The following is a 26,047-nucleotide window of genomic DNA, read 5'->3' as shown; positions in this document are numbered from 1 at the left end:
TTGGAATGTCACCAGATCTAGCGACAAAATGGCCATGTTGCCAACACTGCCTAATACATTATTGTTTATTAATGCTTGGCAAAGATTTAAAGTACTTAACCAGAATACCATATAAAGAACTTGCCAAGTAGTGAGACAGTCATCTTTGTTGAAAACCTTTTATAAACATTTAAAACCATCAGTTAATAAATGATTCATATAGTTTATTTTGTATTTAATAATGCAGAAGCAACATGATTATTTCTCTGGTGTGGTCCTATGCCAGCCACCCAGACAGATGCTGCAACAATCGGTTTGCATAACCAAACAGTTTCTGCACAAACTGTCAGAAACCGTCTCAGGAAAGCTCATCTGTATGCTATCCGGATGGCTGGTCTCATATCATCTTGAAGGTGAAGAAGCCTGATGCGGAGAACCTGGGCTGGTGTGTTTACACATGGTCTGTGGTTATGAGGCCAGTTGGATCCATACCTACGTATACCACTTATCCTCAAGAGGGTCGCAGGTATGCTGGAGCCTATCCCAGCTGTCTTCGAGCGAGAGGCGGGGTACACCCTGGACTGGTTGCCAGCCAATCACAGGGCACATATAGACAAACAACCATTCACACTCACATTCATACCTATGGACAATTTGGAGTCGCCAATTAACCTAGCATGTTTTTGGAATGGGGGAGGAAACCGGAGTACCCGGAGGAAACCCACGCATGCACGGGGAGAACATGCACACTCCACACAGAAAAGACAGAGGGTGGAATTGAACTCGGGTCTCCTGGCTGTGTGGCCTGCGCGCTTACCACTCGGCAGCCACCATCTGTTGCAGTAAATTAATTCACTTCCTGTATTCCATATGTGATTTTTTTTTGTCATGTTGGAATATGATGGCCAGTTTGATGTCCAGTGTTTTTTAAACACTTGCATTATGCACTATATACACATTATACACTACATTACATTTTTTCATATTTCTCTCTCGTTTAAACACTCTCAAAATAGACATTTTGCTGGAATTTTACTGATCACTTCCTTGTACACAATAAATTATTCACACGTTTTTCACTCCTCTGACCGTGCCTCGTCCAGGACTTTTATTGTGGCCAGTTTAAGGCACACCTGTGCAATAATCATGCTGTTTAATCGCCATCTTGATATGCCACACCTGTGAGGGGTATCTCCCTAAAACAGATTTGACTTGTGGAAGCCTTCTCTACCTCCTTTTCAAGTCCTAATACAGGGGTGGGCAAACTACGGCCCGGGGGCCAAATGCGGCCCACCAAGTGTTTGAATCCGGCCCGCCAGTTACTTTCGGAGTATTTCAACTTTTAATATGTCTTGTTCAGTAAAAAAAAATGTAAAATTAAATTTTGAAGTTTGACGGAAATGAGGACATATAGCTGATAGTATGACACTTTTACAAATAAAATTTGACTAATAATTCAAGGCGGACTGTTAGAATTATGAGCGTAAAATAGTGTGTGGGTGTTAAATATATGGTCTGGCCCCCCGCACAATTTTGTTAACTCAACGCAGCCCACAAGTCAAAAGGTTTGCCCACCCCTGTCCTAATATGTCTTAAAGCTCATTAAGTTTATAGTTGATGAGCTTTCTCCTGAGAATTTTCCTGCACATACAAAAAAAGTCGGTGTAAACTTCTTGATGGTAAAATGTTCCTTCTCTCTCCTGCCCCCCGTGGTCCTCCAGGCAAGCACATATCATCTGCAGAAGAGTCGGTCACTCTGGACAACGGAGGTTTCACCACACTGGAGCTCAACAGCAGAGCGCTCACCAACACCAAGAACACTTTCCTGAAAAAGAACGGGACCAGGTGCCAATTCCAATTCCACCAACTACACACACACATACATTGTGTCCGTTTTAAGACTTTTGTGTCCTGGTTACCAGGTCACCTCCTCGACCCAGTCCTGGCGGCCTTCACTACTCGGATGAGGACATCTGTAACAACTATAACGGAGCTGTTCTGACAGAGAGCACCACACTCACTGAGAAGCCCACTGAGGTGTCGGAGTCAGAGGTAGCCCATCTTTAATATGCCCAATATTGTGTTTAATTATATTAAACCAAGTAACAATGGAATAAATCACATCACTCAAATCACAGTTCCACATGTACAAAAGGAGTAGGAAGAAGCAGAGCTTATTTAATCCTATCCACCATTTGTTTCACATCTGTTGCAGTAACTTAAGTAACTTAATTCACTTCCTGTATTCCATATGTGATTTTTTTTTTGTCATGTTGGAATATGAAGTCAGCAAGATTATTATTTTTGGAAATGTAGGATTTTTAAATGATTGGATCTCATTAATGTGTGCGGATGAACCAAATGTCTGTCAGTTTAATTGCATCTTGTTGAAGTGTAATCATCTGACTCTCGTGCTCTGCGCGTCCACAGCTGACAGACAGCGACTACGAGGACGAGCAGCCCAAACACTCGTTTGTCAACCACTACATGAGCGACCCCACCTACTACAATTCTTGGAAGCGGCAGCCCAAAGGCCTCAAGCCGCTTGGCTCACCTTTCAGCTACGAAGAGTGTGCTGCCGCTGCCGAATCTGAGCCGTACTACCAGACCGTGGTTACCCAGCACAGCACAGGCGGCGTCTACACACCCACAGGGCAGCGTGCACACACGCAGGCCAACGCCAACACCAACCCACCTGGCTCGCGCACACCCGTGACGGGCTTCTCTTCATTTGTGTGACTGCAGGGACTTCATGTGCACCAAATGACCCTACTCTTGGAAGGAAGCCGGGATCAGTTTGAGCCCTCGGTGGCTCCAATAAAACTAAAACAACACCTTCCACTTGTTTCACAAAGATCTTCACTGTGTCAGAGCGCCGCTCTGCAGCTCCTTCATTCTTGAGTGTCACTGTGCTCTCAGAACACACACACACACTTAGCGTCTCCACATTCCCGCTGGCGAGGCGTACGCTGTAGAGTCTCTCAGAGAAGAGCGTGGTGAAGGACATGGAGAACATGGAGGAATCAGCACAACGCTTTTTGTCTGTTGTCTCTTTTTGCACACAAAAAATACACACACTGTCTGATGGAACATTGGTGCGGGAGAAGATGGCACAGAAGTAAGAAGAGACTTCCTGTGCACAAACGGAGAACAAGTGTGTGAACAAGTGTGTGTGTGGCACTTCAGAGTTTACTTAACTTATTGTTTGTTTTTCTTACTAATGCTTTTCATACCACAGCCTCCCAACCTGTGATGCTTGCACTGAGCTGAAGCCTGTTGTGTTATCTTTCAATTTCATTTGACACAAGCACGTGTGCGAACACAAGCATGCGTGCGGAAAACGGCCCTTGCTGATCAGAGCGTGTGCCATTTACATGTACGTATGTTTCTATTTTTTAAGGTGAATTTTGTAGAGGGAAACCCTTTTACTTGTGTGATGTGGCTCGGACACGTGTGTATTTATTAAACTGTTCATAAACTGTAAAACAGTTCAAGGTGGCTGAGCTTTGACTCATCCAGAATCGCAATCTTCGGGCCCAGCTGACACACACACATACTTTGTACTCGTCATGTATAATTTAACATTTGTCCTACCACCCAGCCGGCAGCCTCTAGCACTCTGTCACACGTTTTAACGCCTGTATGGTGTGTGAATAAAAATGGTGATTGTTAAACTGTGTCTGTCACCTGGTTTGGTTACACGTTGAAGAAAAAGACCCATATTATAAAATCTCAAAGGCTCCACTTGATGTTGATGTTCCATGGTTAAGAATCTTACTTTGTGCACTGCACTCAGTTGAAACTGTACAAAATATCTTGCTTCAATGTAGAATTAAGATGAGCTGTGTTCCAATACTTTAGTTCCTACAGTGTCTTGTCTACCAGACTGTCCAGTCAGCTTAATTTAATTGCTCTCCTGTCAATGTGAGTGTGAATGGTGGTTTGTCTACAGCAGTGGTTCTCAGTTATATTCTCTCAGAAATGCTTGCATGCCCCCCCCAGACCCCCACACCCCCGATTTGAGATACTGTTGACAAATTTATCATATCTGTTTATCTATTTTTTTGCTTGTCACACTTAAAAATGTTTCACATCAAACAAATGTAAATATTAGTCAATGACAACACAACTGAATGAAGCTCTTTATTATTAACCCTTAGATGCACGAGTGACTGGACCCCACACTCTTCCATAAGTGGGTCAAAAATGACCCATACTAGAATCAATGGGTTTTTATGCCAATTTTGCCATTTTGGTTAGGAATAATCACTTGTATTATATTAAGGACCACACAAGAATGATTTCATCCAGCATCTGTCGGACCATTTCAGCTGTGTATCTAACAAAAAGAAACAAAAGAGTAATGCCCAACAATACATATAGTAATGTTAGCCAGCTTGTGTCAGCTAGTTATAAAGTAGGCTAATTTGTTGATAATACTAACAGTCATGAAAGACACATACACAATATTATATGAAGATAATACTTGTTGTATTAGCACTTTATGTGTAAAATTATCTTCCTGAGGGGTGACACTTCTGACATAGTCTGTGTGGTCTACAGTTAATTTATTCCTGACAGCCAAAGTTGATAAGAAACAAAGGTTCCTATTGGATTCCATAGAAAATGCATGCGGGTCATTTTTGACCCGCTTATGAAAGGTTGGGGTAGTAACACAAAAACAAAACTTTCTTAAAATGTATAAAAGGTAATTTAAAAATGTGAATGGCATGATATTAAAAACATGTTTTTTTAGGAATACCTGGAATATGAAATGCTGAAAAATTTTCATTACGAAGATATTTCAAGAAAACAACCTGACCGGGTCATTTTTGACCCACTTATGGAAGGTTGGGGTAGTAACACAAAAACAAAAATTTCTTAAAATTTATAAAAGGTAAGTTAAAAATGTGAATGGTATGATAGCAAAAACATGTTTTTGAGGAAATTTTCATTATGAAAATATTTCAAGAGAACAACCTGACCGGGTCATTTTTGACCCACTTATGCATCTAAGGGTTAAGGGAGAAAAAAATCCAACATCAGAGAACATCATAGCAACAGTAAAACATGGTGGTGGTAGTGTGATGGTCTGGGGCTGTTTTGGTGCTTCAGGTCCTGGAAGACTGTGATAAATGGCAAAAATGGAACCATGAATTGTGCTGTCTACCAAAAAAATCCTGATGGAGAATATCCGGCCATCTGTTGGAGATCTAAATGTTTATTTTCACAAACAAAACAACCTTGGTGAAGTTAGCACCAACATGGTTGTTGAAATGCTGAATCAGTAAATGTCAATGTCCAAGTCAATTTATGTTTCATTTTACTGGTGATGGATACAACACAAATGTTCCACATTGTGTCTTCTGAGGTGAGTTTTTTTTAGGTGATCAAGAGTTAAAAACTTTTTCTGTCTGTCATCACCACTGGTCCAGACCAGCACAGGAGGATGAAGGTTGGATCACTCTCGAGTGTAGCCATCAGCACATGATTGGCACAAGCACAGATCCCACCTCCACTTCTAGTTTCTATGTTTAGGTTTAGTTTTTATTTGATTTTAGAACTAATGATGCCTTTTTCTTTGTTTTTGCTCTACAGTACTTTGAGAACGCTGAATTGAGAAGTGCAAAACAAACAAAATTATTATTACTTCTGCTGTCGGGCTGCATGGTGGTTAGCGTGCATACCTCACAGCTGGGCACCATGGTTCAATTCCACCATCTATCCATCTATGGATAATTTTTTATAATACATTTTAAATTAACACCTACAGTAGTTGAAATAGATTAAAGGACACTTCGAGTTCTTTCACAAAACCTACCTAAACAGTCAACAAAAGTCCACAATGAAATGAATAACGACAGCAAGTATTCTGTGGATATGGTGATGAAAAAAGTGCTAGCAAGCCTCCGGCCACTAGGGGCACTGTGATGCACATAGTTACCGGAAATAACATGAGTCATCAGGGTGGCTGCTTTCCTCCCCACTTGCCGCTAGGCTAGTTGAATGTGTTATATATTAAACTGCAGATTTGTTGTCAAAATTAAATTAAATACGCTGGTATAACCTGCATATACGCGCCACCAGTATGAGTATTTTGGTACCAGACTGACCGTTGAAACAAGTCGATGACTGAAATTTCACTCGATGTGGTGAGTTTGCATCTTTTAATATTACGTAAGAATAATTTAGTTGATAGAGCGTATGTTAATATGAGGCCATGTGTTTTGTTTTTTTAAATGCGGATTGGTTGAATTGGAACTGACTACCAGGGCCCGAATCAGGACGGGGATGGGGGGTCTTGGCTTTTGTAAGTTTTGAAAATGTGTTTGTTTTTTATTGTAAAGATAATATAAGATTTCATTACATAAAATTGAAGGACTGACACAAGCTACACTCAAGCGGCATATAAGTTGGATGGATGGACAAACTACACCCACCTTGCAAACATGCTAAATCTTTCACCTAAGATATATGCAATACGAAAATATGAGCAGTTATGATGATGTTTACATGTAATATTCATTCATTCATTTTCTACCGCTTTTTCCTCATGAGGGTCGCGGGGTGCTGGAGCCTATCCCAGCTGTCTTCAGGCGATGATGTAATATGAGGGATTTAAAAAATATATATACTACTGTAGAAGCTCTCTTTGCAGGAACAAAGTGTAAGTCTATTTGAGAAAGAATGCTCAAAAGGAAAATGCAAAAAGAGCAGGAAGGAAGAAAAAAGAAGACAGTGGGAGAGCGAATTAAGGACTAGAGGACATTGCTTTGGGAATTATGAGTACTGATTGAACAGAACTTCCAAAAGAAGATGCAAGAGGTTACAGAAATTACTTGAGAATTTCCCCTGGTATGCCTGAAGACAGCTGGGATAGGCTCCAGCACCCCACACGACCCTCGTGAGGATAAGCGGTAGAAGATGAATGAATGCTTTGAAATGCATCAGCCACTTTGTTTGCACATAGGTTGTGGTGCATTCACAGCTAGTTCACACAGGTGGCAAATAACAATTAGGACTTATTTATTTACATTTTCAACAAGGAGCAGAACATGAACCAAGAATATTGCAAAACTTTAATGGCAACATTGCTGAGAGCACTGCCAGCATTTAAATTGCACTTTATTTACAAAGCACATATACATTCTGTGTGCTCAATTGTAATTAAATACAGGTGTCATATTTGAATAGAACACTTTGGGGAACTACTCAACATCTGCTGGTGAACTACCTGTTGGACACCCCTGTGATTGTCTAAAGCTGTACGCACAAGGTGATTCTGTTGCACAATGTCAACACACAACTAGTGTTTGCCATAAGTATTATAAATGATATTAAGAGAGCAACATTGGGAAGTGACACTTTATAAAAGTAAGTTGTGATGATGATCGTAGCTCATAGCTTGCCCGACAAACATGAGGTAGTGAGATGCTGCCAGCCATATGGCAATATAAATGAAAAATATTCATTAATTCATTCATTTCCTCACGAGGGTCGCAGGGGTGCCGGAGCCTATTCCAGCTGTCTTTGGGCGAGAGGTGGGGTACATTCTGGACTGATCACCAGCCAATCACAGGGCACATATAGACAAACAACCATTCACACTCACATTCATACCTATGGACAATTTGGAGTCACCAATTAACCTAGCATGTTTTTGGAATGTGGGAGGAAACCGGAGTACCCGGAGAAAACCCAAGCATGCACGGGGAGAACATGCATACTCCACACAGAGATGGCCAAGGGTGGAATCGAACTCAGGTCTTCGAGCTGTGTGGCCTGCGTGCTAACCACTCATCCACCGTGAATGACCACTAATGAAAAATACATTACTTTAAATTATTTTCAATTATGTCTGGTGTGGTTTATTTTGTCGTGGTGCATCACTACGATCATCTGTCTGATTATTTTTTTGGTTCAAAGAAGCATTATTTGGCACCAAAGAGGGACAGCACCTTTTAATTCAAAGCAGAGAGTTAACATGACTCATGTCTTTGTCTTACGTAGTGCTTTCGCTTCATGCTGACTGTGATAAGGCATCAGCAGACCAACTGAAGAAGATGAGGAAAAAGCACTAAAGATGGGTGAAGTGACTCGAGCTGTGGATGATTTGGCTAAGCAAGTCTCCCTTCCAGAACCACTACTCCTCATACTGGCACCGCCTCCACCTTTCCTTCCATTCGCTGATGATCCGACCACTTTTTGGCATAAGTGGCTCAAAGCTTTTGAGCACTACCTCAAAGCCCTCGGTGAAGAGGAGCTGACCGACTACAGTAAGTGTGCACTCCTTCAAAACTGTCTCGGCCAAGAGGGCCAGCACATCTTCACGGCGCTGGTCCCACAGGAAACCACGTACGCGGCGGCCATCTCAGCGCTGACCACCTACTTCAGCGGCGACCGCACCTCTGAGGGCAGCTTACGGATTTGCTCGCAAAGGGAAACTCTGACATTGGCCACTGCTTTGCAGATCGCGAAAGAGGTGGAATCTGCCTTAAATGTGCATGACGAGTATCCCCAGGCCAGTGTGGACATTGATGATGATGATGATAATAGTGTGCAGCTTCTGGTCCAACGACCTAAAAGAAAACTGCCTCAACAAAATGAACAGCTTAAGACAGAATCCCAAAAATTAAAAAAAGGAAACTTTGAGCGTGATACTAAAGACAATGGTAGCTCTTCGTCACTTCTCATGAAGCAAGAGGAAAGCTCGAATGAACCGAGCAGTGATGAAGACATGGCTGTTCAAAACCGTCCTTCCTGTCCTGTGTGTGTGGATAGACACTTCATTAGCAAGCACAAGCTGGCCCGACACATGAGAACGCACACAAAAGAGAAACCCTTCCGCTGCCCCCTTTGCGCCACGCTCTTCAGTCAGACATATCACTTGACCCGACACATGCGAGTCCAGCACAATGCCGCCCAGCACGTGTGCCCTATATGCTGTGACAGCTTTGAGAGTGCAGAAGAACTAAAGAGCCACAAGAAGACACACATCTCGCAGGTCCTGATATGTCCCTACTGTCCCAAAAGGTTTCAGAGTGACACCTTGCTTTTAAGTCACATTGCATCCCACATAGAATACAAGCAGGAGGGGCACAAATCAATAGAAGCCAAAATAGTAGAGTCATCTAACAATGATGTTGAGGATGAAACCGATGAAAATAGGGAGTCGGGAGTCCGTGTTAAGACAGAGATAACAACACTATCTCTTCTTGGTGCTCGAAGGAACGCAAGCAGCACTTGCAAGAAGAATTATGTTTGTTCAGTGTGCAACTACAGCTTCAGCCGGGCTGACAAGCTCGCCCGACACATGCGGACTCACACCAAGGAAAAACCATTTCGGTGTCCTGTTTGCTCACTCACCTTCAGCCAGTCGTACCACATGACCCGGCACCAGAGGCAGAAACACGGTCTGCGGCAGTATGTCTGCCCGAAGTGCAACAAGACTCTGGGCACCTGGCTGGAGCTGAAAGAGCACCGGAAGACTCATTCAGCCAAAGAGATGACGTGCCCTGTCTGCAAGAAGAGCTTCAAGGATAAGGGCTGCTTGGAGAGTCACATTAAGTCCCATGAGAAGATCCCACCTGGACTTCACTCCCTTGTCTGTAGTGACTGTGGGAAAGTATTTGGCCGGACCTCCCACTTAAAGAGACACATTGTGGCGCATCGCAAGGCTGCAAACAGCGAATGCTACACTTGCGCAGAGTGTCACAAGAGCTACGCCTTTGCAGAGGACCTTAAAAAACACCTGAGGAAACATGCTAAAGAAAACAATGGAATGTGTCCGAGGTGCGACCAGAACTTTGGCAGTCGAGAGGAGCTGGAGGCACACATGGCGGCTCATAAAACCAGCTACCTGTGTAGCGTCTGCGGGAAGAAGTTCAAGGTTGAGCATGCCTTGAAGAAGCATGAGCAGAAACACCAAGAGCAGCACTACTATTGTGGTTTGTGCCGCAAGCATTTCAGCAAACTATCGCTCTATAAGCGTCACGAGGCAGTACACGACAGGCGGGAGTCCAAATGTCCGCATTGTGACTCCGTCTTCCTAAAACTCACAGCCTTGAAGTATCACCTCCAGACTCATACCGAGGAGAGACCTTATCAGTGTTCCTGCTGCGTGGAGACCTTTGAGGACAAAGAGGGCCTAGAACTCCACTGCTTGAAACACAGGAAGTTCCGGAAGGAGCGGCCATACAACTGCACCCGCTGTGACCACGCCTTCGCCACGCTGGCTGAGCTCACAGCACACATGAGCGACCATGATGGCCAGCCACCACTCAGCTGTGACATCTGCGGGCGCACCTTCCTCAACAGAAACAAGCTAGACAAGCACTTGAGCATCCACACGGGTGAGCGGCCTCACCTGTGTGCGCACTGTGGTAACGGTTTCCCTTCGGCTGCCGGCCTCAAGCAGCACATTCACATCCACACCGATGAAAAACCCTTTGCATGTTCGCAGTGCACCAAGTCCTTCCGCTCGTCCAGTGGGCTGCGGCTGCACAGCAGGAGGCACATGGACACCCCGCCCAGCTTTGAGTGTCCTGACTGCGGCAGGACTTACGGACGCATGACGGAGCTGAAGATGCACCAACGGTATCACACGGGAGACAGGCCTTACTCCTGCATGTACTGCAGCAAAAGCTTTGTCAGTAAACACAAGCTGATGGTTCACGTTCGCGTCCACACGGGCGAGAGGCCATACTCGTGTCCCCACTGTGGACAGACTTTTACACAGACTGGAGACAGAAACAGACACGTCAACAAGTTCCACACATGAGACATTTTATTTTACGTCACTCGGACCACAACTCCGAGCTGGTTTCCCCCGCAGGATAGTAATAGCTGCGTTTTGGTTAGCACTTCTGCCTCATAGTCTGGATATCTGAATTTGAATGGCTGCTTGCATGTGGTTTCTCCAGGCGCACATGCATGTCAGGCAAATTGTCCATAGGTGTGTATGGTTGTTTGTATTTATATTCCCTAAAATTTCATAGTCACCAATCAAGGATGGAGCTCGCTGGGGTAGGTTCATAACTCTCTAGTAAATTCAACAAAAGTCATTTTTCAACCAAGTGCTAGAGTTCACCACAGTGCGTTTCATATCAGGTAAGCCCTGATGAAGTTTCTTTCCACTATCTGGTAGTGGGCCATCATACCAAACCAGCAAGACAACATGTAACTTTTTTTTTCTTCACATTCAATTAATTGCATTGTAACACAGAAGAAGGCTCACAGTTCTGCGTCAACCAATCGACAGACAGCAATCAATCTCACTACATAATTGCACCACTACAACTACAATAACCGAATAATAATAGTCATTATCATCGTCACACGGGCTACAGTTTTGGCTGTACTCCAGCTCTGAATCACTGACTTCATTTCTTGTCCACATGTTTGGAAGACGTTTATTGAAACACACACTAGCATGAGTCACATTTATATCTTAAATGGCTTTTCTCTGATTGTATCTTCTATATTGGGTCAAATTGGTGTAAAAGTGACTATAGGGGTGTTATTTCGTGTCAGACAGCTCTAATAATGGTAAAAAAAATTGTATCTAGAAAGTCATGGGTTTTCTATGATCTAATTTCAAGAATATTCATTAATATTGAATCCTACTAGGAAGATATACACTTATTGTGGTCGAGTTTGGAGCCAATTAACCGCAAGAAACGAGGGCTTACTGTACTGAAAAATAGTTGGACAGATCATTTTGGAACCTTTAAAATTGAAATGTAATAAAAGGCCAAACCTAGCAAAAGCATACTACACAAGGCCTATCATCGATGTGACATTGTAAACAACAAAGGACATCAATCATTTGTTTACGTGACGAATGGATTGGGACACTTTGAAACCTTTTTTGCTTTGTTTTTTTACTCCATTTAAGTTTGTTGGCCAATCAATAGTGCAGCTCACTCAAACACAAAGGCAAAGGTAAGGCAAAAAGTAGTACTTGTTTAACGGACTGCCTTTAACATCCTTGCTAAAAGAACAAGCTGGAAAATGCCTTATCAAAGTGAACAAACTTGTACCGTTTGGTGGACACAAAGCTGTAGAAGTTGTGGGCACACAGCTCACTGATTATTTTTGTGTGACAACTGGCACAAAGGATTTCAAGAGTGGTGCACAAAAAGAATTGACAGAAACATCATTGTGGTTTTTCAACATCCAACTCCAATTTGGAGGTAGTCTGCGAGATCACATTAAGTCTGGGGGGTTGTATGTATTGTTGACTTACATCTTGAGCATACAGCATAGGTTGGCTGAACTTCTTTCGCAGAATACCCCCTTAATCTTTGTAATGCTAAGCTCTAAATACTCCAAGCACTCAATATAATTGTACCATAACATGTTTCGGGCCATACATGTATTTTGTTTTTTTATACTTCTTTTCATGTTTGGTAAACAGACTAACCTGGCTTCTGTAAACACGGACACAAGTGCCATCAAATGGACTAATATTGAAATGTAAGGGTTATGAAAGGTAAACATGTTCCCAGTCTGACAGTGGCCCATATGTTTATATCTGTTATTGAACTACATGTGAAATATGCAATAAATAAAATCATTGCAAAGAGCCCAAGGCTGTCTGTTTGATTTACACCTCCAATAAAAGGGTAATGTGTTTGTGTTAGAATATTACTTCAGTTTTATAGGTTTGCCTAAAAAGTGTTTTTTTTTTTTTTTTTTTTTTTGGTTTTACTGTTTGCGTTTTGAGAAGTGACAGAAGAAAACAGGCTCAACGCTATTTGAATTGAAAACGTTCACTGCAAGTAGCCTTGAGCCCAGCAGAAGGCCCCCTCAACTTAGGTGCTCTTCTTTCTTCCAGCGATTCAACTCCAGCTCGGTAGGAGGCAGCACTTTTAGTTTAATGACGCCACTACAATCTTTTTACCCCCGATGTAAAATAGCCCAGCAAGTCGTAGCGTCCATTTACCTTCGGTGATTGGGGTGATATTTATACCGCATTAAAACAGGGAACAGCATGACGGTAATGCTTTGAAAGTGGTATTATGTACTTATGGTAAATTGTAAACAGGCCTAAGTGTTTGAACTTTCGCCTTTAGTAAAGGTGTGTCGTCTATCTCGACTATTAACATTAAGCTAGCTCATGTAACATTGTTGCTTGCGCTATTTTGGGCGACCGGTTTTGTTACTTGAACTAAGTATACGTTTAATTTAAAACAACTAGTCGCTTGTGTCGTCGAAGTGCGTTAGCTACCCACTCCACTTGAAAAACATTCAATGTTTTTCAAGCTATCCACTTGAAAAATATTAGCTTATACTGTTAGCTTAGTACCAATCGTTTTTTGTCACTAAGCATGAATGTGGCGAAAATGGACAATAGATGTATGTAACCAATTTACTAATCGTACGCCATGGCTGGATTCAGCTTTATCCCTGCCAGGAAACAGGATGTATTCACTATTGAGGCGGTTAACCCGTCACGTTATCGATCGAGTGGCACATCTACAGGAGAGGAGGCAAGGCAGTTCTATGAACATGTGATTAAAGATGTCAAAATAGAAGAAGAGACATCCAAACCACCATGTGGGCGACGGCGCCAGAGAAAACGCACTGACGGAGACTCCAGCAGCAGGAGGAGGAGGACTTCAGTTCAAACAAATCTGGTGGAAAGACGAGCTGGTGAAGGGAGCCAAAGAAGAGAAACTGCACAGGGGCTCATCATCAACTCCGAGAGGTCTTCTGAGCTTCAGGGTCTTAAGCTGCTCCGCTGTGCTCAAGAAGGCAACCTCCCTGGTGTCAAAGACCTGCTTTCCAATGGGGCTGACATCAACTTTCAGGTACACAATGGTCAGCATTTCATTATATTTGGGAAGTATTCATTCTTTATTTGTTGTTTTACTTTCCAGGATACGTTTTTCTGGACAGGTTTGATGTGTGCAAGCTGGTCGGGACAAAGAGCTGCTGTGAGGCTGCTGTTGGAACAAGGAGCTGCCTGGGTGGGTGTGGTTGACACTCAGGGTCGGGATGCCAGAGATCTAGCCTTGGAGGGTAGGAGCAGTGCACCTAGAATTGGTTGTTTGTGTGTTTAGTGGGTCACATGATCTGTTAATGTGTTCTTCCTCACTCAGCGGGCCACAGCGGTGTGTTGGAAGAGCTGGAGAGCTACGGGAGAAGTCAATCTCCACCCAGACAAACTAATAACAGGTTTGATGGATTTCTTTGACAGGCACTTGTCGGAGTTATGCTTTTAAAGTAGATTATCTTCTGTGATGGGACCTTATCAACATTCTGAATCATGTGGTCAGGTTATATTTGATATTTGCTTGATCCCAAAGAAGGCCTTTTAAAATGGTTTCCTGCAGGATAGGTTGATATTGTGATTGACTTACACTGTGGTTTTATCAGTAGCCTTTATTTTATAGACTTCATAGATCATTCACCGGATGATTGCTATCAGTAGCCTTTATTTTGACTTCATAGATCATTCACCTGATGATTGCTTAGGGTACAGTGTCTATTATAGTAGAGGCTGTTTTTACATAGAAATACATTTTGTAAAATAGTAATTAAGTTTTGTACTGTACTGTACAAAGTCTTATCATTTGTTTCAATGTCCTCACAAATTAGAAGGAAATGCAGTTAGCAGCAGGGTTACACTTAAAGTAAGAAGCCAAATCTACACGATCCAAGGAAGAATCCATTACATTTTGGTGAGGATCTGGATAATGCGTCTAATACAGGATTTTATTTTTACAGTTTGAGTCACTATGGCATCAAAGGAGCAGTCTACATGCAGAATCCTAATGGCACTTCTGTCTTTTTTGTCATTCCATGAACCAGGAAGTAGATTGACTGACTAACAAGCTTATGGACAAACACAAATATACTCTATGATTGTTTATTTTCCCCGCAATTTGTGAGAATTTGAACTTTGGGGAGGTCTTCACTCTGCTAAGTGAAATGCTAGTTATGCAGTTGTTAAAGTATTGCAAAGTAACATAGCAATATACTAATGGTGGCCTACAACTTTGGCCCAGTGGTTAATATGATGTCCATGTAAAATAAGTACTGTATTTTAATGTTGTCTTTTTATCTACCACCCAGTGCTCTGCGGCCTCAGTGGTGTGATGTGTGCCATTCCAATTACACAAGCAGCCTGTCATCACATCTTTCCTCCACTCTACATCAGTTCAGTCAACAGCGCCCACCGCCTGCCCCCTATTACTGTCTCCCCCCATCCTCCAATAGCTACAAGATGATGCTTAATTGCGGATGGCGGCCCGGCAAAGGACTCGGACCAAATGGAGAGGGGTCCAAACTACCAGTGGCAACCATCCTGAAGAGAGACCAAAAAGGACTCGGGTACGGGAAAATGAAAAAAGCCAAAGTGACACACTTCAAAGCCAGAGATCGGGATGCAGTGAAAGGACATCATACGGAGAGAGAGGAAACAGAAAGGAAAGGGAAGGCGAAAGAGGAAAGTCAGAGAAGTAAACAAAAGGACAAGAACTGGGAAAGAGATTTCCGTACTTCTTTTTATCTCTGATAATTGTTTTTGTGTAAAGCTGACAATATTTCATATTGTATTCAAATAAAGAATTATGTTGTTCAGACTGCACGAGACCTTTTTAATATATGATGATGAGTTCCTGTTGAATAACGTGCTGCAAGACAGACAACATGATCCATCTTTTCTCCAGAGAAGTTGAAAAGTTCCTTATTCAGGGTAAAAGGTTCAAACAATTCCCTCCCAAAAGGGTAACAGGATATGATTTTTCCATATTCAAAATTCCTGGCAAACAAAATTGGGAGTTGGAAAAGACAGTGTGCTGTTTGAGTTGTTTGTATCGCTGGCTGGGTCACGTGGCTGACGCCTTGCTTGCAGTTCCTTACTTAGCCGCTATGTCAAGTTGGCGTTACAATTGCAGTTAATGCAAATGGCTAATCTTTACTAGTTTTTTTTAATTCCACGGCAAGAAGCTGAACTGAACTAGTATCTATCGTTGTTTTAACCTGCACGGCAACCTCTAATTTAGCAGGTAAGACTGTTTCTTAACTGTTCAAGGCGACTGTAAATTGTGTTGCTGTTCTGCTAGCATGAATGCTTGATAGCCACCTTCCACTCTTGGTTTCAGTTTATTGATGTCAAAGCTAACTAAGAATCTTGAACAACGACAAAAACCCATTGTGGGGCAACTAAACGACAACAAGTCAAATTAATGATACTGCGAAATATTGAGTGGCTCGTGGTTGCTGGCAAATAGCATTAGCATGCTAGTGGAACAACCTTTAGCACGGCAACCAAACAACGCGATGAAGGGTAACTCACAGTATGAATAAAGTATTACTAATTATGATAACTTACATAACGCCATCCTTCAATGTCGATTAGTCACCAGCGAACGTCTACTATTTTATTGTATAATGATTACAGTTGTTATAGGTTGGAGTGTGCTTGTTTCAATATAACTACGCAACTGTCTTCAGTGATGCATCACCGCTTATCACCCAAGTCACAAGTTACATTCACCATCGCTATCAAGTTAATTCACCTAAATCGAAATCGAAAGTGGTGTCTGTTATCAGTAATAAAATAGGAGAGGGTGGGGGGCATGTACCTTTCAATTTGAGATAGTTTCATAGACTTAGGAATACCCAAATGCCGTACCATTCCAATAAAGTGTATTTCAGTAGACAAGACAATGGGTCGTTTCTGTTTGTCTTTTTAAATCCCTTGTATATCGAACAATCCTCTAGATGGCGTCAGTCTCCACTAGATTAAAAAAGATGCACAATTTGCAAAATGATATTTTACAGTACATTTTTACATCATATTTTAATATCAAACCAGGTTTAGAACTGCATTTCTGACACAGAGTTGCCATGCCATGCACTGCATTCCTAATACTATAAAACCAATGCTTGCGAATCTCTCTTGTTTCCAATACTCTTCTGCATTTATGTTGAGTTCACAGTAATTATTTCAATTTTTTATTGATAATGGGATTCTATTAATTGTATTCTCTTGCTTCTGAAGGTTTTCACACCCAATGGACCAGCACTGGCCTTGGCCTGATGGTTGGGGACCTCTGGTGTAGATAATTGATGGTAATGCTGTTGTTTCAACTCTCCAGGACAGTACCAGACTTTGGATGGAGTCAGCGTCCTGCTTCTCTTCGTTTGTTGTAGCCACAACAAGTGACTACATGTTGACATATTGGGGCCAGCAACAAGAGAAGGATGGTGAAGTACTTCAGTAGTAGAAGTGACATCAACAGTGCGTGGGACCATGTTGTGTCTGCCTTTTGGCAGCGCTATCCTAACCCCTTCAGGTAACATGGCACTGTTTGTTAAAGCGTGTCATATCATGTGTGAATTAAAATGTTTTTTTATGTTTTCCAGTACTCACGTTCTCACAGAGGACGTTGTGTATCGTGAGGTGACAGCGGATCACAGGCTGCTCTCCAGACGCCTCCTCATGAAGACCAATCGGCTGCCCCGCTGGGCCGAGCGTTTCTTCCCCGCTGGCATGTCACGCTCTGTCTACATTGTTGAAGACTCCATCGTTGACCCCGTGAGCAGGAGTCTGACCACCTATACCTGGAACCTCAACCACACCACTCTCATGGTGAGAAGGCACTCATTTTATTTATAGTGGCCTCTACTGTAACAAATGCCATGCCTCATTTTTTAATCATGTTGTTGTCCACACAAGCAAATAACCGCCTCCTTTCCCACTAACACAATCCGAGGTATCTGGACTGGTCCATCATTATTGTAGACCACTACAGTGGGTGGTTTGTGGTTGCCCTGGTAACAACAGAGCTGCTGTGGTCCTTGTGACAAGCTCATAATGTAGAATTAAAACAATGTGCTGCATTAAAACAGCTTTTCTGTGTGTCATCTCAAGTCCGTGGAGGAGCGTTGTGTTTTCCAAGACGCAGCAGAGCAGCCAGGCATCACCCAGCTGAAACGTGAGGCGTGGATCTCCTCAGGCATCTACGGCTTCTCCAGACCCATCCAGGTGCCTCACATAATATCCTTTTGTCCCTTTTCTTAATGTTCTTAATGTGCTTTCCTTGTTTCTGATTCGACACACAGTCATTAACTTAGGCTTGCTGACTTGTTTGTGCAAGAAAATCCAAATTCAGTTTCTTGTTGTCTGGAGGACATAAAAAATGCCCCAACTGCAAAACAAGCCTGCAGAAAAGGAAGCAGTTGTTTTTCATATCTCTTCTCTATGTAAAGCCATTTCCTGTTTGTCCTCCCCGCCAGGAGTTTGGATTGGCCCGCTTCAAGAGCAACCAAGCGAAAGCCATGAAAGGGCTGGAGTACGCACTGTCGAACCTACAAGGTTGGTACATGTGACATTCGCAAGCATGAGAGATGAGAACAGTCATAAAACCCAAACGAAACATGGTCTCTAATTTGGAAACAAACCCCGTGAGTTGAAATGCTCACAGCAAGACATCAACAGAGCAGCAGAGAAACAGTTTTACTGTATGTGAAATGAAGTGTTGTGAACAAGGACGCACCGATCCACACCTTTTCACTTCCGATCCGATCCAAATACCTGATTTAGGATTTGCTGATACCAGAGCTCTGTTTTTTTTTCTCAGCCACAGACAGCATATGTTTGCTGATATTCTTTTGGCTTCATTTTTTTGCAGACAACTTTAAAGCACAGATGTGGCTCATGCATCAGAAATCTGTGCAGGTGATATTTGTTGTCTGCAATTTCCGACAACAATGCTGTGCTGTGTACTGCTTTTGACTTGAAGTCATTCATGCATCATGGATTTAACTAAGAAGCTAAGTAGTATAGAAACTTATATAACTAGAAAGCTAACGAGTTTGCTGCCTAAAAGAAAGTAAACAGGAAACAAAACATTTAAACAAAAGAGCGAGATGGGAGACTCTGTGTCTGAATGTTCTGAACTCCTGCTTTATTGTTGTATCGACAATTTAGGTCCTAGACAATTTCAATAGTGCTGCCATCACCCCATCTAACAGAATGAGGAAGTAGTATAGGAACAGGAAGTGGGAATGTGACAGAGTGTAGGCAGAAGCAGCCGATATGTCTCATGTTTCAAGTTGTTCTTAAAAGAAAGTAAAAAGTTGTTATTGTGTTGATGTGACACAAAAACAATGCATGCATTTCTCTGATTGGGAAAGCGTTGTGCTGATGCGGCGTTGTTGTCCCATTGTTGTGATTCTATCCCACCGCCGCCTTTGTTGAAACCACCTTCAGACATCAGACTCAGGCTGAGTGGAGCGGTGAGTATGTTCGCACCGATGGTATCGGTCACATGATGCCATCGAGATGCAGGCCACAACTTTAGGTACACCTTTACCATCTACTGATATCCAGTGAAAGAGCTGAATCAAACGTTATCTTTGGACCAGAGCTCTAATACAAGATGTCACTCTTTGGTGCAGGTGTGCCTAATGTTGTGGACGGTGAGTATCCAATGGCTTCACATGATGCACAGATAACTTTTTTTATGTGACGTGTGCGTGCACATACAGTATACAGTGTGAAACAGTGACTGATGTAGCGTTTGTAGCAAGGATGTAGTTTTATAAATTTAGAAGGATGACCACCATTTTGGATGCAATCACAGAACATTCCTCATGACTATTTATGGCACTCAGGCATTAGTAGTTGCTCTCGCTGCATGAAGGATGTTGCTTGTGAAAGTTGTTACAAGGTTGTCTAGTGGAGGCAAGTCTTTGTAACTCGGCATGTCGCCATGAAAGGGCAGCACACTCAATGACAAACAATGATGCAGAGAACTTTTACTTAAGTCAGGGCTGTCCAAACTTTTTTCCACTGGTTTCCGCATACTGACAAATTTAAGGATGCAGTGACCACTTTGACATTCTTAGCCTTTTTGTTCATTAAAAATGCTAAAACAAATCCAATGTTCTGCGCTTGACAAGTTTATTTGACCACCTGTCACAAAATATTTCTTTCAAAAACTGAAAATATGATTTATTCTGTGCAGGTTTGCCACAGGTTATTGTCTTCCTGGGGAAACTAGCTGTAGAGTACTTGTTCCATTTTATTGTCTAGATCAATATGAAGTCCCTGCGAATATTTACTTATCATCTGGGTGATTAAATGTTTCCACCCACCCCCTGCAATTTGGCAATCACAGGTCAACATGCATGATATGCTATGCTATGCTAACTTTTTTTTTTATCATAACCTTATTTACCTTTTCAGTGTGGCCCGAAACCTTCTTCATGAGGTTCTGACATGAACCGTTGGAATATAACGCAGGGCAATGAAAAATAAGCTGCCGGTTGCAAATGACCACCGGGACACTCTTTGGACACCCCTGACGTATATTGCAATATATTGTGCATAACCTTTAAGGTTATTCACTTCCTCCGAGCCTTTAAAGCTAAAATAGTAGTATTATTGGAGTAGCAGCAGTAGGAGTTATTATTTATAAATGGAAGATTTGCATAGTTACAGCACAGAAAACTTGTTTATGACCTTTTTTTGTTGTTGTTTTTATTTTTTCTTTGTTTTTTTAGCATTATTAGAGGCCTCTAGACATTAAATAATGTCCATAGTCACCTTTACCTCATGTTACCCTTGTAGACTCTTAATGTAGTGGTAATGATATGCAGCACTACCCTCAATGAGATCCTACACCACAGTAAATGATTTGTAGCACTACCCTAAATTTAAGTCTATCACCATCATACAGTAGGTGATGTCCTGCACGATCATCAATGTTAAGCAACTCTGATGATGGAAACATACTGTAGTTATGAATCTGTCAACCATGCCAGAGGTTGTCTCCCTTTGCCAGCATGCAGCCCAGCAGGATCAGACGTCTACTGCTGAGTCTGTTGGTCTAAAAGTAACCAGCAACACCTCTTTGACACGTGGGGCTGTTTTGAATGTGACTCATGTGCTTGTTGTGCTGGCATGTTCTACTTGTGAAGGTGGTGGGAGGTTCTTTCAGGACACAAATAGGATTCCGTGCCGTCTCAAGAAATGTGTTAAGTGTCAACTCACGTTCAGTGTTTTGTTTTTGGGTTTTTTTGTGGACTCAGGAGAGACGCCCCAGTGGCTACCCCGGGCCTCGGTGAAGGAGGCCTCAGACAAGGCAAAGGAGGCGGCCAAGAGTCTGGCGTCCACTGCCACCACTTCACAAAAAGCTCAGCAGTACGTCTGATGGGGACTTTGGTCCTTCTGCTTCATCTTAAATCTAACTTATTTTGCATCCACTTTCTGGTTTGAAGGCCACTTTACTGTTTGTCTCAGGTGCTGACCAGACTTTGACCAGCAGCACATCCACTATCACTGCTGCAACTATGCTACCATATCATTTTAAACCATATTTAAAGTTAAAAAGTATTTTTTTTGTATTGATTACCTACTTTGCCCATTTATCATACAGCTACAAGGACGTTTTGGTACTTGATTAAGCTCTGATGCTTGAATTGGATGGGGAATTGCACTTTTTCTGGAATTTTGTCCATCATTCACAATCCTTATGTGAAACGCAAATACATATTTCTTTCCCTTTTCTGTGCATTATAACGCATTGTTAGCTTAACTTGTTTTCTAGCATTACAATGCACAGAAAAGGGAAATAAATTAGTGTTCAGGATTGTGAGTGGTGGGCAAAATTCCGCAAAAAAGTGCACTTCCCCTTTAAACACAATGATTCCTTACAGTGTGATTTCCTCTCACATTTATCCCTTCATTAGAAATCAAATGTGCACCACAAGCTTGCAGACAGTCAGGTCGCACGCAAAGTGTTTTACTCATGGTTTACTCGTGACTGATTCGTGGAGCATTCAGAGGCACACCCTCATGCTCAAGGCGATCGTCTCTGGATTAAAAACAGGATGTGTGTCTAAATGCAAACTGTAACTGTTTAGCTTCAAAGAGGGGTGTAGAGTAAATAAAATAGGAAATAATGTTATTGTACAATTTTGATGCCATTACTTCCACTGCCTGTTGGAACATTTCAATAATGGCAGCCTCTTTTTCAGGTGATATGTTTTCATTCTGTACTTGAACTAGCTTGTGTTTTGCAAAAATGAATGTCAAGATTTATTTGTATAGAATATAAATAGTCTCAAGGTCCATTTTTTTCGCTTTTATTTATCAATGAACTTTCATAAAATAATTTATTTGTGTAATTGTTGATATTCAGGGTTACGTATGTGTTCTAAATTCTGAATATGCAATACTTCAGATTAAAGTGCTTTTCTTTTGCAACTAAAAAAACTATGAAATTGTTTTCTTGTTACGTAGAACCCTTTTCTATTATTTTTCTTTATTTCTTGAGCTGTTTCTCAAAAGTAAAAAAAAATTCACAGTAACTAAAGTTCTCCATTGACGTAGAAATTATGACGTATGACATTGTACATCCGGTTTTTTTTCCACTGGGTACGTTAAACCGGTTTTAATGAATGAATTTCATCAATTTGACGAATTGATTTTATCAGTTCGACAAATTTTCAAATTTTAATTCCAACATAAAATCAAAAGTCCCTTTTGGAAATTCGAGATATGTTGTAAACGTTGTCACCTGCGCAAGGTCTTTATTTTATACAAAAAATAAAATGAACTGGAGCAACATTATATAAATATTTTAGTACACGATGTACAGGACTGACATTTAAAGAGACCTTTGCAAAACATGAAATGTGTCGGTGTAAACAACTTTTTAATGAATAAAGATAGTACGTTTTTATTATATCTGGACACGTGTCAATATTGTTTGACACAAAATAACACACTGTGGCGCAAACTATATGTTCAATATTGATACTTCTCGCTTGCACCAAATGATTGACATGTCATCGAAAGTTTACAGCCAATAGAAACGAGATTCCTCCTCCAAATCTCAATTTGGCCAATAGGCTTGTCAGAACGTCAACCGGAAAATGTAATCGCAGGAAGGTCCTTTTCGAATGTGTGGGTTCATCATACCGAAAATGTTGTTGTTTCTGGTCGAAATAATTTCAATGTAACTCAAAACAATAGACGAACGCTTCATTCATTTGACACAAATTATGGACTGAAAACAGCCAAGGTACGACAAAATTCATAATAATAAATGGTTATTTTTGCACTGTTTTGGCTTCATTTTCAGGGACCTTTAACAGCAGATGAATACTGTTTGTACCATTCGGAGTGGCTAGCCGTTAGCTTCAAGCTAGGCCAAGTTTGCCGAGGAAGTTTTATGATTTTATGGACTTATGACTGACGAATCCTGGTGGCTGCACTGCGAAGCAGGGTATTCTCCCCAACAATCATATATTTGGAGATTATAACAATGCCACATAACGATAACAATGATATATTTGGAGATTTACTGTAGGTCCAGAAAAGCCGTGCTACATCGGCTAATCTGCTCAGAAGCTCGCCCACAGACCAATCGCATCCGATCCTTCAAAGGCCACACCCACTGAGTCTTTCGTTGTTTGTGAAAAATGGCCTCACCGTTTATTGAGGACCCAGTGGATATCGGTGCGCGCATAGTACGAGGTTCGCTGAGAAACGCGAGGAATTTCCGGGACCGACAAAATCCTTTGGCATTTCCGGATGAATTCCTTTATGACCGATACGGATTCACTTCGGAAGGATTGGCATATCTCTGCCAGCTTTTGGGGCCCAACGTGGCCAATGACACACGGCGAAGCGGTGCGCTGACAGTGCCACAAATGGTCTGCATTGCGTTGCGTTTCTTCGCCACGGGGACTTTCATGTATGCTGTGGGGGATGCTGAAAACATCAGTAAAAACACTGTGTGCAGAAGCATCCATCGAGTAGCACAGGCACTTATTGAGCTGCTGAACGTGTTTGTCGTGTTCCCTGGCCATATGCCCGCATCAGCCATCACAGAAGGATTTCTTGCCATTGCCGGTATAGAAAAAGCCGAGACATAATAAGTCCTTCATGTTGTGTTGTTGGAAGTAACATGCAATGTATTAATTTTACAGGATTCCCGAGGGTGCTTGGAGCAATTGATTGCATGCATGTACCCCTCCAGTCCAGTCTGGGGGAAAATGAGGCTGATTTTCTAAACAGCAAGTCCTTCCACAGTCTCAATGTGCAGGTACTCATTGGAGATGCAGAGTGAATTAAAATCTCACAATAGTGAGGCTACACTAACCTGTATGGCTCTCTGCAGATGACTTGTGATCATAACTGTATGGTCACCAGCATTGATGCCAAATGGCCGGGATCTGTTCATGACTCCCGGATCTTCAGTCAATCCACCCTGTGCCAAGGGTTTCAACAAGGTATGGTTATTTTAATGTAATAGCAATATTTAATGTCCATTATTTCACTATGTTAAAATTATACCAATCAAAGCAATATCCATTGTCTTCATCAGGCATGTTTAGAGGACTGCTGCTGGGGGATCAGGCCTATCCATGCCAGCCTTTTTTAATGACACCTTATTCTGACCCTGATGTCGGACCACAAGACAGATTTAATATGGCCCTAGCCAAAACCAGGGCTAGGATAGAAATGACCTTTGGCTTGCTAAAGGCCAGATTTTCATGCTTGCATGGTTTGAGGGTGACACCAGAGAGGGCAAGTAAAATTATTGGTGCCTGTGCTGTGCTGCACAACATTGCAACCATTAGAAAAGAAAGAGCACCTTCCGTCACCCTACAGCCACCCGAGGTTGTGGATCCAAATCCATCGGATCACCCCACTGGTTGTGCTGCTAGGGATGCAATAACAGCACAATTTTTTTCTTAAAAGCAGGCCTTTTATTGGATATTTCCTTTATTTTCTTTTTTGGAAACAGTCAAATATCATTCAACTAATAGCTGCTTGAAAATAAATATTCCATGACCTTATTGTCATGTCGGAATTTTTCCCTTTAGGTTTTGCCTTATTTAGCAATACAGTGAGCCCTAAATTTCAATTTTCGCACCTTTCAAACACAATGTCTGCTAACAGTGCATTATCTAATTATGATTATTGTTATTATTACAGTTATGTTGTTACTGGGACTGTTGTGAGATAATTCAAACCTGCAACAAAAGCATGTTGTTGTGATCAAGTCTGGTGTTTGTTTAATTAAACATTAAAAGTAACATGACTGACATCTAGTGACCAGTGTAATATTAAAACTACATTCACAATTTGAATGGATCTTTCTAATGCTTTGGAATTTTAATGTCGCCACTTTTATGCTTGAAAATGCATCATTTAGGTCTTTCTTATGGTGGAGTCATGAACACTGACATTAACAGACGCAAGTGAGGCCTGCAGTTCTTTGGATGTTGTTGTGGGGTCTTTTGTGACCTCTTGGATGAGTCGTCGCTGTGCTCTTGGGGTCATTTTGGTTGTCTGGCCACTCCTGGGAAGGCTCATCACTGTTCCTTGTTTTTGTCATTTGTGGATAATGGCTCTCACTGTGGTTTGCTGGAGTCCCAAAGCTTTAGAAATGGCTCTATGACCTTTTCCACACTGATAGATCATAATTAATACCAGTTATGTTTTGACGGGGGGATAAATCACTTTTTCACACAGAGCCATGTAGGTTTGGATTTTTATTCTCCTTTACTAACAAAAACTGCAAGGTCATACATGTTTGCATTTAATGTAAATATATTCTTGTAGACCAGGGGTCAGCAACCTGCGGCTCCAGAGCCGCATGTGGCTCTTCAGCCTCTTTATTGTGGCTCCCTTTGCGATGCTTGAATATTTTTAACACCCGAGTGGGGAAAATGCACGTCTTTTGTAATGAGTTTTAAAAAATCCAACTTTGTCTGAGACCATGAATGCATCCTGAGTGAGTTCTGACTGCTATCCAGTTCAGTACATGAAGAAAAACAAGTAATACTTACCTACAAATCTAAAAAATAAATTCGAGATAATTTAAAAACAGCAGCATGGGAACTTGTTTTTACGTTTACAGTAGTTTACACATACATTTATGTAAGTTTATCTCCAATACTAGCAAGAGTACTCCAACTCGTCTTTTCTTATCTGAACTACTTTGATACCCCCAAATTCCCTCCAATGTTGTTTTAAACATACTATATGTTTTGCGGCTCCAGGCTATTTTTCTTCAGTGGGCATTGGGTA

General features: G+C 41.8%; 5 protein-coding genes across 10 annotated transcripts in view; all 5 read left to right on the top strand.

Moving 5' to 3' along the window:
* Positions 1-2,813, top strand: part of sdk1b (sidekick cell adhesion molecule 1b) — a 264,413-nt gene extending 261,600 nt beyond the window's left edge. For all 4 annotated transcript variants that reach the window (XM_058079948.2, XM_058079957.2, XM_078793365.1 and 1 more), the window contains 3 exons: positions 1,701-1,824; positions 1,902-2,031; positions 2,410-2,813. In XM_058079948.2, coding sequence (XP_057935931.2) covers positions 1,701-1,824; positions 1,902-2,031; positions 2,410-2,718 — 563 coding nt within the window. In that variant the 3' untranslated portion in view covers positions 2,719-2,813. The remainder of the gene's footprint in view (positions 1-1,700; positions 1,825-1,901; positions 2,032-2,409) is intronic.
* A 3,126-nt stretch (positions 2,814-5,939) lies between these two features.
* On the top strand, positions 5,940-12,563 carry LOC131141823 (uncharacterized). The gene is made up of 2 exons (XM_058091623.2): positions 5,940-6,131; positions 7,990-12,563. Exon 2 carries the CDS (start codon positions 8,063-8,065, stop codon positions 10,757-10,759), a length of 2,697 nt encoding a protein of 898 aa, XP_057947606.2. The 5' UTR covers positions 5,940-6,131; positions 7,990-8,062; the 3' UTR covers positions 10,760-12,563.
* Positions 12,564-12,878: 315 nt separating this feature from the next.
* On the top strand, positions 12,879-15,572 carry gpank1 (G patch domain and ankyrin repeats 1). The gene is made up of 4 exons (XM_058088370.2): positions 12,879-13,793; positions 13,863-14,004; positions 14,085-14,160; positions 15,061-15,572. Exons 1-4 carry the CDS (start codon positions 13,368-13,370, stop codon positions 15,500-15,502), a joined length of 1,086 nt encoding a protein of 361 aa, XP_057944353.2. The 5' UTR covers positions 12,879-13,367; the 3' UTR covers positions 15,503-15,572.
* A 248-nt stretch (positions 15,573-15,820) lies between these two features.
* Positions 15,821-22,474, top strand: LOC131139103 (PRELI domain-containing protein 1, mitochondrial). Of its 3 annotated transcripts, XM_078793363.1 has the most exons (7): positions 15,821-15,995; positions 17,091-17,288; positions 17,359-17,584; positions 17,867-17,980; positions 18,232-18,310; positions 19,208-19,233; positions 21,031-22,473. In XM_078793363.1, exons 2-7 carry the CDS (start codon positions 17,197-17,199, stop codon positions 21,064-21,066), a joined length of 573 nt encoding a protein of 190 aa, XP_078649489.1. In that variant the 5' UTR covers positions 15,821-15,995; positions 17,091-17,196; the 3' UTR covers positions 21,067-22,473. The 3 variants fall into 3 exon arrangements, with proteins under 3 accessions (XP_078649489.1, XP_057944366.2, XP_078649490.1); XM_058088383.2 differs by lacking the exon at positions 19,208-19,233 and having other exon boundaries at positions 15,827-15,995; positions 21,031-22,467; XM_078793364.1 differs by lacking the exons at positions 15,821-15,995; positions 19,208-19,233 and having other exon boundaries at positions 17,172-17,288; positions 21,031-22,474.
* An 849-nt stretch (positions 22,475-23,323) lies between these two features.
* harbi2 (harbinger transposase derived 2) lies at positions 23,324-25,104 on the top strand. The gene is made up of 4 exons (XM_058074984.2): positions 23,324-23,860; positions 23,938-24,053; positions 24,129-24,240; positions 24,336-25,104. The coding sequence occupies exons 1-4, from the start codon at positions 23,428-23,430 to the stop codon at positions 24,707-24,709; spliced, it is 1,035 nt and encodes a 344-aa protein (XP_057930967.2). The 5' UTR covers positions 23,324-23,427; the 3' UTR covers positions 24,710-25,104.
* The last annotated feature ends 943 nt before the right edge of the window (positions 25,105-26,047 follow it).

The sequence above is a fragment of the Doryrhamphus excisus genome, linkage group LG9, assembly GCF_037039965.1.
Source record: "Doryrhamphus excisus strain RoL-2023G ecotype Guam linkage group LG9, RoL_Dexc_Guam_v1.1, whole genome shotgun sequence".
In the NCBI taxonomy this organism is placed as follows: Eukaryota; Metazoa; Chordata; class Actinopteri; order Syngnathiformes; family Syngnathidae; genus Doryrhamphus; species Doryrhamphus excisus.
The sequence above is the reverse complement of the archived record's forward strand: the minus strand, read 5'-3'. Positions and strand labels throughout refer to the sequence as shown.

What these genes read in the sequence shown, in the direction of transcription:
- gpank1 (XM_058088370.2), top strand. Translation starts at nt 13,368, where the DNA reads ATGGCTGGATTCAGCTTTATCCCTGCCAGGAAACAGGATGTATTCACT. An exon ending in GGGCTGACATCAACTTTCAG is followed by an intron (nt 13,794 to 13,862) that starts GTACACAATGGT and finishes TTTACTTTCCAG; the next exon opens with GATACGTTTTTCTGGACAGG. An exon ending in CAGAGATCTAGCCTTGGAGG is followed by an intron (nt 14,005 to 14,084) that starts GTAGGAGCAGTG and finishes TTCCTCACTCAG; the next exon opens with CGGGCCACAGCGGTGTGTTG.
- LOC131141823 (XM_058091623.2), top strand. Translation starts at nt 8,063, where the DNA reads ATGGGTGAAGTGACTCGAGCTGTGGATGATTTGGCTAAGCAAGTCTCC.
- LOC131139103 (XM_078793364.1), top strand. Translation starts at nt 17,197, where the DNA reads ATGGTGAAGTACTTCAGTAGTAGAAGTGACATCAACAGTGCGTGGGAC. An exon ending in CGCTATCCTAACCCCTTCAG is followed by an intron (nt 17,289 to 17,358) that starts GTAACATGGCAC and finishes TATGTTTTCCAG; the next exon opens with TACTCACGTTCTCACAGAGG. An exon ending in GCTTCTCCAGACCCATCCAG is followed by an intron (nt 17,981 to 18,231) that starts GTGCCTCACATA and finishes CCTCCCCGCCAG; the next exon opens with GAGTTTGGATTGGCCCGCTT.
- harbi2 (XM_058074984.2), top strand. Translation starts at nt 23,428, where the DNA reads ATGGCCTCACCGTTTATTGAGGACCCAGTGGATATCGGTGCGCGCATA. An exon ending in TCCACAGTCTCAATGTGCAG is followed by an intron (nt 24,054 to 24,128) that starts GTACTCATTGGA and finishes GGCTCTCTGCAG; the next exon opens with ATGACTTGTGATCATAACTG. An exon ending in GTGCCAAGGGTTTCAACAAG is followed by an intron (nt 24,241 to 24,335) that starts GTATGGTTATTT and finishes TGTCTTCATCAG; the next exon opens with GCATGTTTAGAGGACTGCTG.